This window comes from Pholis gunnellus (assembly GCF_910591455.1).
Source record: "Pholis gunnellus genome assembly, chromosome: 16".
NCBI classification, from domain to species: Eukaryota; Metazoa; Chordata; class Actinopteri; order Perciformes; family Pholidae; genus Pholis; species Pholis gunnellus.
The window spans coordinates 12,379,811-12,396,551 of NC_136543.1; the positions used below are offsets into that span (position 1 = coordinate 12,379,811).

Genomic DNA, 16,741 nt, shown 5'->3' on the forward strand with positions numbered 1-16,741 from the left:
GGATGAAACCACCGAAAAGGAGCAATACTGCACCTTCTATACCAATCTTTTCTGGTCTACTATAAAATCTAATATCATTATCTAAAGGTATATTTTTATATATTTAATACAATTACCTGGGATAATGAGTAATAATACTAATAATGAATTTAAAAAAAAATGTTCAAATGTTACTCAGTTTATAGTTAAAATTCAGGAGATTTTTAATGGGACTTGTTTTACTTGATACCTTTCAAAATACAACACATGTATCATGCTTATGTGTTTTATTTATCATTGTTCTTTATTGTATGCCTTGTATAGAGCTCATGAATGGAAATGTAAACTTCAACATTTTCAGGACAACTTAGCAAAATCCATCTGTTAATGAAGATCACGTTGTATGATTGAAAGCTCGAAAACTACTAAATTAACCTTTAAGGGAAATTGTTATGTCAATTGTTATTTCCAAGGTCAAGAATGAACTTTGAAATTCAACATTTAGTTTCATTTCTGTTGGGTTATTTATATCAAATATTTAGCAACATTAAGTTGTATATAACTGTAACAGTTTAATCGCGTTTTGGAGTATCAGAATATCGAATTAAGAAATGAAAATAGTTGTGTGGAACCATTTTCATGACCCTCTGTGCAGGGGATCTGTTTATGTCCCGGACCGGAAGTAGCCAGGGTGACATTTAGAACAGGACGAAATCGAAGGCATGGTTGTGCGTTTGTTGTGAGAGCTCGTGCCCCTCTAGCTTGTGTGCAGTTTTTTACATATTCATATGTAGCCAAGTGTACACGTTACAGAGCGCAATGGCCTCGTGGAGCTGTCGGTTTCTTCTTCAGCGGGGAACTCGAATATTCTCTCTGCGGACAGCAGCTGAAAGGTGGCTAATGCTAACTGGCTATGTGTTAATGTACCTGAACTGAAGTTAGCTTCAGCACGTAGGTTGCTGTCGTGAATTACCTGTACAGTGTAATTCTACGCTGTTCTTGTTGTTTATACTTTAGCCTTTTATTTGCATATAAATGAGCTACTGTTATCATTTGCAAATTACCACCAAAGCTAGCTTAATTGTCTGTTATAACAAACGTCATCTTGTAAATATTTCCTACAGTTTCTCAAGGTTTCTTGACTTTTATTCTTTTAGCGTATGTTTTAGATTTGTAGTGCTCTGATGTTACACGAAATACTGAATGATTAATGTAGAGACTGTTGTGAAGGACAACACTGATGGACCAGTCTACTGTTAACACATGAGTCACGTGTTAGTGGGCAGACTTTAATATGACAACATGTCACAGTGGTTCATTCAGTGCTGTGTAACAGTTTTAAATTAAGCTTATTGACTGACTCGTCACTAAGCAGTGATGCACAAACTGTCCCTGTGGATGTGTGAACCTGCTTGTTATTCATCCGCGAGGACATATTATAATTATTATTATTACTAAAAGTGACAGAGTAGTATGAGATCTGAGGCAGCAAGGCAATCTTCAGTTTAGGTTAAGCAGTGAATGCACGAATTAGCCTTAAAACTCCTTAAATTACAATGGGCATATCTAACTATGTTCTGCAATTTAACATTAATTGACAAGGTAAAAGAATAATTATTTGCAGCCCTTAAGTAATTAGCACACGTGTATGCTACCTGGACACAGTTGCTGGTCATTATCAGTCCAGCTCTGGACGTCAGTGATGGTCTTACTGGGAAATAACTCCACCTGATTCCCTGACTTTCTTTTTTCTTGCAGTCCTGCCCACGCGGCGGGTTGTATTCGGACGGTAAAGACCACAACGTGGTTTGATGAACACCTCACAGAGGACAACCAGGAGTACATGAGAAAGAGCGCGGCGCAGGAATACAGGCGACAAACGGCCGATAAGCTCAACCCGCTCAAAGATGAGCCCTGGCAGCGACAAGAGTGGACACAGGGTAGGTGTCGTGGTCGGGGAGAGCTGTGAACATCACCGTTCACCCCGTTCTGTTCGCTCACACGTCAACCGTCTTTTCATCTGCTCCTCTGCCCAGGTAGTCGAAGAGTTGGGCTAGTAGCCGTTAAGTTGGGGATGGCTCCTATCTGGACAAAAACGGGCGAAAGACATGTCGCCACCATGTTACAGGTAGCCCACACACACACTCACACACACACACGCACACACAGCTGTTGTGCCTTCGCTTTGCATCAAAACAACCGCAGATGTTCAGGAATGATAATGTGCGTTTGTGATCCGTAATGAAATGAGCAGCAGGTTAAAGTATCAGTCAAATACATTGGATTGTTCTGTAGAGTGTGTGTGTGGGGGGGGAACAATATCAAATATTGAACACCCGGAAGAGATTTGACGTTTATTCTCATCACGTTTCAATCTCATCGATTACTCCGTCAGTGAAGTGAATCGATTGCAAACTGCAGCCGTGTGCGCTAACTCTCTTTATTGATAGTGACTCACTGTATTAAGTAGCACAACAAACTTCTATTGCAATTTAAAGTAAAATGTCAAAGTTAATACGAAGACTTTGTCATCACCTCCACGTCGTATCAGAATCAAGGACAAACAAACTTCTTTCCCGTCTGCTGATTCACTTTTAGTCATTTGTTCCTTTTCAGCTGACTCGGGAGCAGTCTGTGCTAGATGAGAAAGTAGAGCATTTCATTTTACTTTCTCGGGGTGAAAGTACTCCCACCACTTTGGCATTTTGGTACATGTTCTATCTGAAGCCACACTGGAAGTATGTGACGATTAATAGTACAGGATTTTGGATGTTGCTTTGTAAAATGACATTTTGTCATTTATGTGGGTTATATTTTCCTCTTCCTTCCTCGTCTGCTGATTTACTCCCAATGTATAAAACGCAGCGACAGTGAGGTTCTGGGAGTTAGCCAGTTGCCCCATATTTAAGTGTTTTCTACACTTTCAGCTAATTGCATATTTTATTTGTTGTAGGTCAGAGTTGCACATTGTTGACTATTGTTAATTCAGCCTCTGTTGGGTTTTTTTCCAGGTGCAGGACTGCCACGTAATAAAGCATTTGTCCAAGGAAGAATATGATGGACACACCGCCGTCCTCCTGGTCGGAGGGAAAAACGTATCACCATTCCATGTAAGAAATAGCTGTAAATATCATTAATAATGTTAATTAGTTTGTTTATCTTAGCTGTGAAACTGGATATGTCGACATATGTAACAATTCAGTGACGTTCCTCAGAAAATGTCTGCTGAGTAGATAATTGTAGATTATTTCGTCTCGCTTTTCAGGCTATAATCAATATTTTATTAATGCAACGAATGAAACGACTGCTTCCCTTTGCTTTACAGATACTTATTATGTTATTATTATTTATATATTAATATCTGCTTCGTTATTCCATGAGAGGTTGTTCAGCAGCTGTCCCAGAACAGAAACGTCTCATAATTATTTTGTGCTTATTTATTTTTTATCTAGAAATTGCATCATTCCTCAATAATATATAACAATACAAAGAAATGAACTTCTTTTTCTTTGGTTTGAATTATTCACTAAAAATTCCACCAAAACTCTCAACATTATAGACAATTACTTTACATTTAATATTCATAAACCATGCAGAAATTGTTCAATTTGTACTAAATTGTGTGAGAATATCTTATCATACCGGTCGCGATGCTCTTAATGCCAGCAGAGCAGTTAAATACTCAGTCACGTCACAATGTCCATTATTTGCTCATTTTAGTTTTGGCTACATTTCATAATCATTACAAATAAAATCTAATCGGTATGACAGCTTTATGGAAGCACGACTGAGTTTTTGTCATTTCCCCGTAGCATTGAGATCACATCAGGCCTCCCAGTTCTAAAACTGTTCATGAATACAGATCCAGAGTCAGGAAATTATACTCACCCACCAACACATCAGTGTCTCATCTCAGGCATCTAAATAAACTGGATCCAATAGATTTCATTGCCACTATTTCCTGCACACACACACACACACATATGTAAATTGTCTTTCATGCTCGTAATAAACTCTTAAGGTCCCATCGCTGCGTCAGACTGACCTCTATAACACAAACACTGCAGCCGAAAGTGACAGACGGCAACACAGGCTCTCCTGTGAACCGACGCATCTATCTCAAGAAGAGTAGACCGCTTTAAAGTTGTTGTTTTTTGTTCTTTTTAAATCGCCTCTTAGTATGTATGAGGAGTATGTTGTATCTGTCTTTTTATGGTTAAGGGGGGGGGGGGGGGAGAACTAGGATGTATAAATCAAAGTGTAATGTATTCATTGGGTCTTGATAGCTTGACAGGTTGTTTTAGAATCCCTCTCACACGGCCGCATCGCCTTTCAGTCGGCGGCAGAGTTTGTCGGAGTGAGAAGCTCTGGCAGGCTGCGTCTCACCCGTCTGTTGAAAGGGAGAGAGGGAGAGAGAGTCTGGAGTGACTGGAGGGGCTGAGATGAGAGCGCAGCCGAGCGAAAGCAAATGTCAGAGGCGCTCACTGCCAAGTGTGTGTGTGTGTGTGTGTGTGTGTGCGTGTGTGTGTTTGGCTGCTGTACAGTCATAACAGGGCCCACTGTTAATTGTAATATGCCAAAGTCCAACTGCTGTTCGTTCTCACATTGCTTCCTCACACATTTTCATCTCTCGCTCTCTTTCCGTCACTCTGACCGACAGAGGTCTGAAGAGCAAATGGAGATGTTCCGGAATGCAGGCGTGCCTCCGAAACATAAAGTCACCACCTTCAAAGTCTCCGACAACGCCCTCATCAAGCCAGGTAAACACACGGGATTTAGCTGATGAGTAAATAAATACTCATTTGCTATGTTTTCCGCGTCGCACAATAGAATCATTTATTTTTTTGGCCGTTTTGGTTACAAATGTAATGTGATCTTGTTTGTCGTGTGTTCAGGCACTCCTCTTTATGCGGCACATTTCCGTCCAGGCCAATATGTGGACATCACAGCCAAATCGTAAGTTATTTTTCTGCCAGCTTTTCCCTCCTCGCTGGCGCTTCCTCTTTGCTTCCTCTCCCACTTCTTGCCCTCTTTCAGCATCACGTTTTAAAGATTGCTTTTTTTACAAGAAAGTCCAAAACTCTCTTTTTACACCCCTATCCTCTGAGGCAACAAGTCCACATACTTGAATGTAAAAGTATGAATTTTCTTGTGTGTGTGTGTGTGTGTAGCATTGGTAAGGGGTTTCAAGGCGTGATGAAGCGATACGGGTTCAAAGGTCAGCCCGCCACCCACGGCCAAACCAAAACTCATCGCAGACCAGGAGCTTCTGGACCTGGAGGGGTAAGACACGCTCACACACACACGTACTGTGTAAGACGCTCACACACACAAACACGTACTGTGTAAGATGCTCACACACACACACACACGTACTGTGTAAGACGCTCGTCCATGCCAGATATGAACAGTTGGCTTCCCATAATCCGGTCACGTGAGCGCGTGTGTCTTTCATCATCTGCGTCTAGGATCCAGCCAAAGTTTTCAAAGGGAAAAAGATGCCCGGCATGATGGGCAACATCTTCGTCACAGCTTATGGACTGAAGGTACACACACACTCACAAGGACACGCCGTCATGGTGTTGAAGTTTTCTTTGTCCTGTCAGTTCAATACTCTCTCATCTGCATCCTCTCTTCCAGATATGGAGGGTCAATACCAAGTATAATGTGCTGTATGTCAACGGCTCTGTGCCCGGCCACAAGAACTGCGTATTGAAGGTAAAAATAATCATATTCAGACACACTTGGGATGTATGAAATCGAAGGTCAATCCCAGCATGCTTAGTGTTCTGACAGAGACAAGTAACCTTGCACCTGTAAAACTACCTTCACACCTGCAAGACGATCCATCTTCATGACACTGTGCTGGATCAGCAGCGTGTGTGTTTGTGTGTTCCTCTGTGAGGGAATGGAAGCGCGCACCTTAATGATGTTAATAATATCCACAGCATCCATCTCCATACTCAGCAGGTTGTGTTTGCCTTTTGTGTGTGCGCGGACACACACTCGGCCTATTATTTGTTTTGCAGACAAGCGATAATGAATACAAATGTGCATTGCATTTCACCCAGCTCAGCTGTGTTACACACCGCTAGATTCACTTATATTATATTGCCCTAAAGGGCACACAAGCAGGTTAATGTTTGTTTATTTGTATTGTTCTGTGCAGCTCTAATGACCCTTTGTAAATGAAGAATAGATGTTTTATTGATTACAATTTAGACTGAAGGCTGCAACAAATAATAACTTTCACTATTGATTTTTTTTTTTTATAATGAATATGATTCATGTGGGAACAAACACAGATTTTTCCCCCAATATTGTTAATAATAGCTTAAAATGTTAATTTATGCTTAAGCTGTAACAAGATCATGAGTAAGAATTGGTGACACCTGTACTCGTTCCCTTGAGAATTCCTCGTGTTTATCTGCATTCAGGGCAGGAATGGCAGCATCTGCCACTAGCAATAACAGCCACTATGTAAAGAGGTAATCACTCACTGTAATGTTATGTTGCCAACCATGAATCAAAAATACAAAAACATGATTTGATTTATTGAAGGTTTCCCTGCTTCTGAAGGGGGCCATGACAGAAAAAGTTTGAGAGCCGCTGATTAGATTTGAAAATAGATTTTGCTGCCGAAAATAGTGGTAAATGCCTGTAACACGTTTTCCAGAACCCAAGGTAACATCACCAAAGTGCCTGTTTTCTTCTACCAACTGTCCAAAACTCAAAAGGTATTCTATTTAGAATGAAATAAAACGCAGAGCAGAAGCTGGAGAACGCAGGCAGTTTTTGCTTGACTCACGATAACTATTTTTGAAAGCCGTTGGCAACTAGAAGCACATTTTTCTGTCCCTTAATTGTTTCAGTACTAATTAAGAAGAGTGTCCTCACAGCTGTTACATAAAGTGTGTGTGTGTGTGTTTGTTCCAGGTAAGAGATACTGTCCTGCCAACCAGGAGCTCCACCCTGCTCAGCCCTCCTTTCCCTACCTATTTCACAGAAGAGGAAGGTGACCTGGATGAAGACCTGTACGACGATAACTTGTTCATTCACACAGACCCATCATTAACCCTGACCTGACCCCACACACACACACACATCATGTTTTCATTTAAACCCACAAACCATGTCTGGATCTTGTAATAAAGAGTAATTGCTTTGAACGTCTTGTGTCCTCTAGTTTCTTTTAGTGTGAGATGCAACAGCACAGAGCCCGTCTGTTTGATTTTAAAATGTATTACGGTCCCCCCCCCCCCCCCCCCCCCCCCCGAAACCATGGTAACTGTCGGAGTGATGATGTCGTCACAAGAGGATCCCCAAGCGGAGAGAGGAGAAGAAGAAAAAAAAAAGACAGTGAAACAAAACAAGGGAGCCAGATGTGGTGGAGAAATGTGCAATATCTGTGCAGGGTGCATGATGGGGGGGGGGGGGGGGGGCGGGGCTGGATACAATGAGTTGCACAAAGCAGAGAGAAGAATACAGACAGAGGAGGGAAGGGGTCTTTGTTGGTAGGGGTGGAGCAATGAATGTGCTTGAAGTTATGGAATCAAATACAAAGGAGTGGAAACGGGGAAGGGTGGGAGAGGTGGTTAGTGAAGGTGTGGAGGGCGGCTAAAGGAGAGACATGGATGGAGGCTGCATGACAAAGGTTGACATTTGTGCATAAGAGGATAATTGAGGACATTAATGTTGCAGCAGGAACTGCTGGGCGCTTAAGTCTCTGTTTGTGTTCAGCAGTATTAAATTAAGGACGCCTCAAGCTGGTGGCCTGACAGATTCCCTCCCGCACCGCGTGGGACCCCCCTCCTCGCCTTTTTGAGCAATAAATAATCACATGAGAATCATTTCCTCCCAATTGTTGCCTCGTTCAGTGCAAATGCATCCTCGGAGGCCTGCGAGTGATTCAGCCCCTCTCTCTGTTGGTCTCTGCTTTATATCTGCCATGTAATTGACGGCAGCAAAAACAAGGCTTTCTTTTTCTTTTTTTTTAAAACAACTGACAAGCGGTAGTGATGCCCTGCAACAACAGCGGATACACACACCGCATTGATGCCTCTTCCCTAATTGAAACGACACACAGCCGGCAAACTCAGAAATGCGTAACGTGCAATAGTTGGTTGCCATTTAGATAAAAACATGTACGGTGGTGATTTAGTTTGTGGCAAAACAACGTCCCGCTCCATATAACATGCCACAGCTTGTAGGTCCGTAAGGCAGCAGCAGGTTCTTTGAAATGGTAATGATATCGTTTGAAAGTCCTGCTCTGTGGAGCCTGCACATCATCAGGCTCTTGTGGGGGTGGACGAGAGGAGAGAGTGCAGGGAGGGTGAGGGGAGGGAGGGGTGGGGGGGTGGTTGGGGTTCGCTGCCTGTTAAAGCAGCAGAGCAGAAAGAGAAGACGATGAACTCCAGCCTGGTGTGCGTGTGTGCTTGGATGTGGTAGAAGACCAGCTGGTTAGTCACTTTTCAGCGTCACCCAACGACACCCAATGAACTAATGACCAGATTAAAGGGAAAAAAACACCTGTAAATGTAGATGGATTCAAGCACAGTATCTATGGCGTACGATGTTGCATTTAGAGGGAGCAATAAGTGCTTTGATATCAGTTGCTAGACTGTCATCACTGGTTTACCCAGTGCTGTCAAACACTATTGTCAAGATCATGAGGCCAAACCCTTTATACCTGGCCTTCAGTTTTACCTGCATGAATCTCCCTAAACTGTGAACAGGAGAGATGTAGACTTGAGATCACTTTGAAAACCCATGTTTGCAATTAGCCTCCTAATATGACTAACTATGGTCCCTAAATGAACACATAATGTTTTGGTAATGAGGGATTTGGAAGTTTTGTTCTAAGGCCCCAAGACATGATTTTGATGAGATAAATAATACAGAATTGAGCAGGATTTTGAAGCACATGTTGAATATTTTAAATATTAAGCCTCTACACTGAAGGCTTGGTCTCATGATTGATGAATCTGCGGATTGTTTTTTATTGATTAATTGGTTGATCCTTTGATCGTTTGTTGCATCAAACTCCGCTCACTCCTCCCTTTTCAAGGCTACACTGACCAGCTGGATGCAAAACCATGCTGACGCCATTCGCTTGGCTCAGAGGCCATATTTGCCCTAAAAACAACTTAATAAGAACCACAGTTGTCCACTCTTCGGCTCATGTTACCACAGTTTCTCAAGCGTGTTGGAGAACTACGGTGGCCTTCGGGGAGCGTAAAGCAAAAGGCTCTCGCCATAGAGCCGGCGTTTGGTTTGTCCGTTCTGAGCTACTGTAGAAACATGGCAGTGCAACATGGACACGCTTTCTAAGGGTTCATTCTACGGTGATTAATGAAAACATAGACATGAACATTATATTCCCTTTCTGCCAATAGATCCCCTGAAATACAACAAATTGTACCTTTAGCATAAACTAATATATAACTGAACAGTGTTATCACAGCTTTGAAAGAATACAAATTGCCAAATAGTGTTCCATTTTAATGGTCAGCATTCAGAGACATGAAAGACTTGCAATGTGCTTACGAAGACTTTTGTCTTGCCTACAGGACAATATTCCAGTCTTGCTTGCAGTCCCACCAAATCTAGATCATTAAATGTAAATCTAGATATTTAAGTGATTTCTTGTCTGTCAAACTGTCTGATGTCTGATCCCTGAATGCATTTGTGTTTGTTAATTAAAGAGAAGGGCAGGTTTTGGCTCAATGTAAACATTTTGGGGGAAATTACTTGGGGGCATGTGAGTTAAGGTCGCCGTGCGATTGTGACCCCAGTCTGACATGATGGATCTCCTTCTCTTCTTCTGCTGGCTCAACACGTGAGAGCTCTGATTTCCATTAGTAAAGAGGACATACACAGCCTCCCTCCCTATTGCTCTGAGTCTGCACACATGCACCTTCTGTGACTCTCTCTCTCTCTCAGACACACACACACACACACATTGTTTTATTCCCTCCTTAGTAAGCAACAATTCTGTGCCCATGACTGGTCAGCACTTATGTTGCTACTTCCTTTGCCAAGTTTACACAAAAAGTGTTAAAGTGACCTGCACCTCAACGCACACACACACACACACACACACATACACACATACACAGATCAGCATGTGTGTGTTTGTGCAATATGAATTATTGAGTGTGTTATTTGAGGGACAGCTGGCTCTTGAACACATTAACTCCCTCAGTCAGAGAGCCACTCGTAAGTCAGTGGTGACGGTAACGTGTCACTAAACAGGAGAGAAGAGGGAAATGACAGAATGTTAATGCAATTTCACACCGACTTCAGCATCAGTAGGCATTGGAATTATAACGTATTTATATAAGCTCTCAAGCCAATTAATATGAGGATTAATCTCCCAACCAGAAAGAGAATATTAAGTTATTTTGTATTAGACTGAATACAATCACAGGCTGCAAACAGAGTTGAGGTTTATAATAAAGCCACTTGTGAATTGATTGTTCTGACTCGAGCTCTTGCACTGCATCATGTATTGCATAATGTTTTCTTTCTATCGCGGCACGGAAGCTGCAACGTCGACTCAAATCCTTAAATTCTGTCCGTACATTTCTTCAAGCTTCCACAGCTTGGTGGAGATGAAGTGATCCAAAAGAACAGTAATTTGAATGAATGTTTCTTTATTATAATCTAATCCAATGAGAGGCTTTACGTGGGAAAAGAGAGAAGAACCCTGCTTGTCTTTTTCACCGTCACCGCACATCCCTCTAAGCCTCACTGCCGGTGGTCCTGCTGTGGCGAGCCCCTCCCAATGGTGCACACCTGCGTCTCCTGAGCACGTGTGTGTGTGTGTGTGTGTGTGTGTGTGTGTGTGTGTGTGTGTGTGTGCGGTGTGCGTGATGCCTCCCACCCTCGTCGGTAAATTTGGGTTCCTTCCTTCCAGCACCACTGGGTGAAAGCAGGGTGCAGCCTTTGGGTCCCCACTTTCCTCTCCACAGGTGTTCTTATCCTGCCTTCAGATATGTTGTGTGTGTGTGTGTGTGTGTGTGTGTGTGTGTGTGTGTGTGTGTGTGTGTGTGTGTGTGTGTGTGTGCGCCTCTACTTATTTGACCTCACAAAAAAAGACCTTTCTCATTGCCTTTCATTGTCTCACTCTTTACTCTTAATTAAAGCCCCTCTTGGAGCTGAGACATCTCCATGGTAACAAGGGCCAATGGAGGAAAGTAGAGTCGGCCTGAAGATGGGGAACAAGGAGAAGGCAAAGTTTGGGAACAAACACCAACATGTTCATAGTTGTTTACCAAAAACAGTCAGGCTTTTGACTCACACTTCTCAGATATAAGTGGTTCATTACACCATTGGATGTTCAGAATGTCTGCAATCATCCTTTAACTTCCACAGCACCAGCATGAACTGTGAGAGGGAGTGCACTGTGTTGTGGGGTTTAAATGAGCCGTGTGGTGACTGGGAGGTAAATGTCATCGGTTTTTCAGCCGGAAACCTTCACCGCAAGAATGTGACAACGGGATACCAAGTAAATCAATATGGAAGCCGGGGGGGGAGATTGAAGGAGGGGGGTAAAGAGAGAGAGAGCGGGAAGCTACCGCGGGTGAAAACCTAAATGACAGCAGCAAAAGGAGGAGAAGAAGTGGAAGAAAGGGAGGGGAAGGAGGGAGAGAAGACTTTGAGAGGAGTTAACTGCTCTTCCTGTCTGGCATTTGACAGAGATATTTAGTAAACGTCACTCAAACAGAAATAAAAAGTGCATTTGTTTGGAACTATTTTCAGCGGCGGATTAACAGACATTTGGTGTGTGTGTGTGTGTGTGTGGCTATTTACAGAAGCAGGATGGTGCGTGTGGCATCCACTCAAAATATACTACAGCCCCCATGTTCATCGTGATAAAAGAACATGTCTCGTGGCTCATTGTTGATAGATTTTGGACGACAATGAGGTTAGTTTTGGTCATTTTTCATGGAATTTGTTGACATTAAAAAGTTATAGAATATCACCAGACATAAATCACACACATACATACATGTACAACACATAGTGGTACCAAGGTATGCAGATAAAAACTAATTCAAAATGTGAACAAATCCAGATGAATAAAACCCAAACTATTTGCATGGCAAGAGGCCAGTATGTGTAAGTGGGAAAATGTATCGTCTGTGATTTGGATGAAGTGACTTTGCAGTGTAGTGTCTCAAAAAAGTACACACTTTGCCTTTGCACACACCCATGCGCGCACACAAAGTGGTGACATTTCTCACTCCTGAATAGAAAGCCATTTAGCCTGACTCACAGAGAGGAGCGGACACAAAAGCAACAACAACAAAAAGAGAGAGAGAGAGAGAGATAGTGAGTGGGAGGAAGACTCTTAATATTGTGGAGAGTAAGATACATTAAAAAGCATTGAACACATAAAAACTTGAAAACCATACATACAAATATAGTTCAAGTTTCTGTTGAGGATGAACAACAAATCAGATTATCCAGATTTGATGGATTCCTATAGTTTGACGTTCCTGTTTCTTCTGAAAGGAAACAAACAGATGAATCAACGCTTCGATTAAAAATATAATTGGGCTTTGTATGAAAATAAAGTCAATTCACTGCATTGTGTGGGTAGGCCAATGCGCTAATTATAAAATCCTTCATCTGCTATGTGGGCATCTCAGGAGACATTTGTGTGTGTGCGTGTGTGTGTGTGTGTGTGTGTGTGTGTGTGTGTGTGTGAGGGTGGGGGTAAGACAGAAGGGAGGGCAGAGAGATAAATTACATGTTTTGGGTCAGCAAAAAAACTTTGTAGCCTTACTTAAAGAGGCAGTAATGTGGCTGCCAGCAGGCAATACACTTCAGTAGACCTAGTTCTCACACACACACACACACACACACACACACACACACACACACACACGCACACACAATCTACATATACAGTATGCAAAGATATCATCTCATCAACCCAGCTCCGCATTAACTGCAGATCACATGATTTATCGTGCACACACACACACACACACACACACACACACATACCTGTGCACTATCCCAGCTCTCATCTCCTCCCCTGCAGAGCTTTAAATGCCCAAGATCATCAGAGATCGCCTATCTACATGACAACAATATCAATTATCACAGTATCATGTTGAATCAGTATACATTCCCTCAGTCGACAGAGAGCAAATGCAAATGAAGATGCAGATCAGCGGTTTCAAAGTGCCAGGGGGTCTTATCTGTATCTAAAGGAGCAGTGCACGTTGGACTGCGGGGCAACGCTGCCACTCAGTGGTTTATACAGGAGCTGCGTGCACACACACACACGCACACACACACACACACACATGCACACAAAAGTGGGGCAGGTTGGAGAGAAGGTTGTGCAAGGTGACATCTCAGAGGAGTTAAGCAGCCTAGGGCATGTCTCAACCCAAGCATGAATCGTGTAATTGAGCCACACTCTTCAATTCATCCGTTCTTCACACAATATTTCCTCACTCAAACAGGAGTATCACGATTACTTGAAATGTTTCACGTTATAACAGGATAAATAGTAGCATATTACAATCTTATAACGTATAATGTAGTGTCACACGGTGGAAATATCTTGTTATAACAATACACTTTTCATTTTATAACGTGATACTGATCTGTTTTTTTAATGTTCTGGCGTGGCAGCAACACGCTGAAAAGTGATGTTTCGAGTTTCTATACAGAAAGCTAATTTAGGGGTTTAGAATGGGGCTTTTTTCCCCATTCATCTTTTTTTTGTGGCTGGTTTCACCCTTTCCTCAAACATTCTCTCAGTTTTGACTGCGAGACACACAGACCAAGCCTGAAAGGTTGTTTTGAACTTTGTTTGAGCAGGCTGATGTGCTCCTATATCTGGCTGTGATCCGTGACAACAGACCTCTTTTCAGGAGAAAAACCTGGATAGTGAAAAAAGGTCTCTGATCAGGACCAGAGTTTGCAGACAGATATTTGGGTTTTGTTCCACGAGAATCTGCTTTTTAATGTAATGTAAATAAATGCATTGGGTTTTTCTTCTACTATACATGGATTTAAGATCTATAGACATTTCCTTTCTTGCAGCTAATTTGAAATTTAAAATGTTGAATACAATGTTTATTATTTCATGCACCAATAGAGAAAAACGAATCCCAGAAAAACCTCATATTTCCAAATAAGTAAGTATTTTAGTTTCAATGTCACTCCAAAATCAAAGTTCATCAAGACCACAGGGCTCTTCTATGTCCTGCACTGCGGGGCATTTCTCAATGCTTCAACAGCAAAAAAAAAAAAAGACAACTGAGGACATATTGAGGACACATCGTAAGCACCTTGCAGGTGGAGCAGGACAGGAGGGCTCTTTAGAGACCCTGAGTGTCACTGAGGGAAACGGACACTTTAAAACCTGTCAATTACTCTTTTCATGTCAACACAGCCTATTTCTGAGTACAGCAGGAAGGATAACTTCACCTTCACCTAATCCACCTGGAATGAGAATGTCATTTTCATCCAGGAAATAGTCAAGAGAACAAAAGCTGGCTGAGCCACTGCAGCCTACAGCTGTTAACCACCGTGGAAGAGGTCACATTGTGTGAAATAGGCCCTAGATTTTTAATTGGAATTGCCTGAAGAAACAGAAGTGCCTTCTGCAAGAGGTAAGCACATTCACGCCCTGAACGCCAAAGACGAGAGTAGCACTACCCTTCACGTTATAAATAATACAGTAACAACATGAGGGAAAAGTGCAGGAGAAACTATAAAAAGGATTCACAGGGAATAAAATGTGTCTGTTTGAACTGGATGGATCATGAATGAATACATGCAGTGTTGTTTTGTCAGCATCAGTAGGGGAGTGTGTTTTATCAGACGTGTTACATTTTTCTGTTTCAATGTTTTCTTCTGTTACAGCATCCATATCTGCTCTATGAATCAGCTATTTTCCTTTGAGACAAAATCATAACATAAAAGGTAGAATGGGATATTTGGTTTTGTGATAGCGCCCCACATGGTAATTAAACACTTACTACCATTCTGAATGTGCTTCTTAATGTTTAAATACTCTTTTAACAGTCTGCCTGTAAAAACATTATTATTAAAATAATATCTGTTGCTTGATTTAAAGAAAAGATTTTAACTGGAGTTCCCTTGTTGCGCCGGTTTTTCCTGATAAAGGTAAACCAAATTTACAAAAAATGTTATTAACGGTTATATTTGTCAATAATATGTGACTTTCAATTATTCTATATTTACAGACAAATAATGCATTGGCCTACTATTGTTCCTGTGTTGTACAAAAAATACAATAAATGCAATAATACACGAGCAACCAGAAGAAAGTTCAACGGGGTCGTGTGCTTCGTCTGATTTGAACTTCATAACTACTTTCTATATTCACTTGCATTACTCTTACGCTCTGTTTTAGCGTGTAACGTCGTCAGTAAATGTCAATAGTGGCCACAATGACCACCATCCAGCGAAGGTTAAGGTTAGCTGCATCTTGTTTTTAATAACAGTGTTTCTCAAACTGCAGGAATATGGAGACACGGTCAATGTGCGTATTATGCACAGACGCGCGTATGCTACATAATCAATACACTGTAGTTCATACTGTAGACAAACACAGACCATTCAAATGGGATTTCTGTGATTTACTGCTTTTATATATGATTCCACTGATTGGCTTTCAACCTGAAATGTGTCTGGAGCTCCAGTGTTTGCTGTGGACACAAGGGGGCAGCGGAGTCCGTCATATCTTCTTAATTTGCAGCTTGGCAACACTAATGGAAACCCCCTCTGTCTCTTCTCTCAGCCTTGCTGTCTCTTTTAGTCTTTGTTTTCCTCTTTCCTCTTAGCTCGCCCCATCTTTAGAACACAATACTGCACACGTTGTTGTATCGTCTATTTATTGAGGATTAGAAACATGAAAAACATACCAAAAAAGCCTGTGAAAACATGAAATAATCGTACACACACTGAATAGCAAAATATTCATACAAACAATTGATAACACTAAGGCTAATGACGTAAACCTAGATGAAACCTTAATGAACAATATCCTCAGCAGTCGCTGACGTTGGCACCATGCTAGGAGAGCATATTCACATGTAGTGGTTCATTTTGTGCTTGAGTGAGCAGTAACCTGAGCTTTGAGAGGTTATTATTATTATTTACAAGGTGTGAGTGTTTGGCTGCAGCAACTACGCGGCGTTGTATGCGTGTATTTCGGTGCATCCATGTCTGGGTTTGAGAGATTGTGGTGTATGCAGAGTTGTCACAGTTCTAGTTTTCTGGCTCCATTGACCAAGATCAGGTGACCTGCTCCTCCTCTAGGTATCAACGTGAGGAGGCAGGGTGCAAAGATGGATGATAGATGGATGGATAATCTATATATCACTAATAATAAAAAAAAGTTAGAGCCATGATGGACATATCACCGATTAGGTTGGATTAAGACAGATGTTTGTGCGTGTGAATGTATGAGGCTGGGTGGAGAGCCAGGTCAAGAGAGTGGTGGCAGAGATCGGGTGCTGGCCGGGCTGTACTTCACCCTGGATGGGGACGGAGGAGGTTGGGTGAGGTGAGGGGAGGAGGGTGATGGACGAAGGTGTCCACTCTGGTACTCTCCCCCGGTCCCAGAGCACTCTGATCCGGGACCTTGCAACCGACCTCTGGGCCTGCGTAACTGAGGTGGGGTGGAGGAGGAGGAGGAGGTGGGCATGCATTTGTACTGAGAGGGAGAGTGATGGGAAGTCGGATGGCTGGTGGGGGAAGAATA

At 42.2% G+C, this 16,741-nt stretch overlaps 1 protein-coding gene across 1 annotated transcript; it reads left to right on the forward strand.

Annotated features, from left to right (window-relative positions):
• The first annotated feature begins 663 nt into the window (after nt 1-663).
• Nucleotides 664-7,148, forward strand: mrpl3 (mitochondrial ribosomal protein L3). Its single transcript, XM_079176617.1, has 10 exons — nt 664-872; nt 1,738-1,919; nt 2,016-2,107; nt 2,991-3,089; nt 4,640-4,739; nt 4,875-4,935; nt 5,151-5,262; nt 5,448-5,525; nt 5,620-5,697; nt 6,916-7,148. Exons 1-10 carry the CDS (start codon nt 799-801, stop codon nt 7,063-7,065), a joined length of 1,026 nt encoding a protein of 341 aa, XP_079032743.1. The 5' UTR covers nt 664-798; the 3' UTR covers nt 7,066-7,148.
• The last annotated feature ends 9,593 nt before the right edge of the window (nt 7,149-16,741 follow it).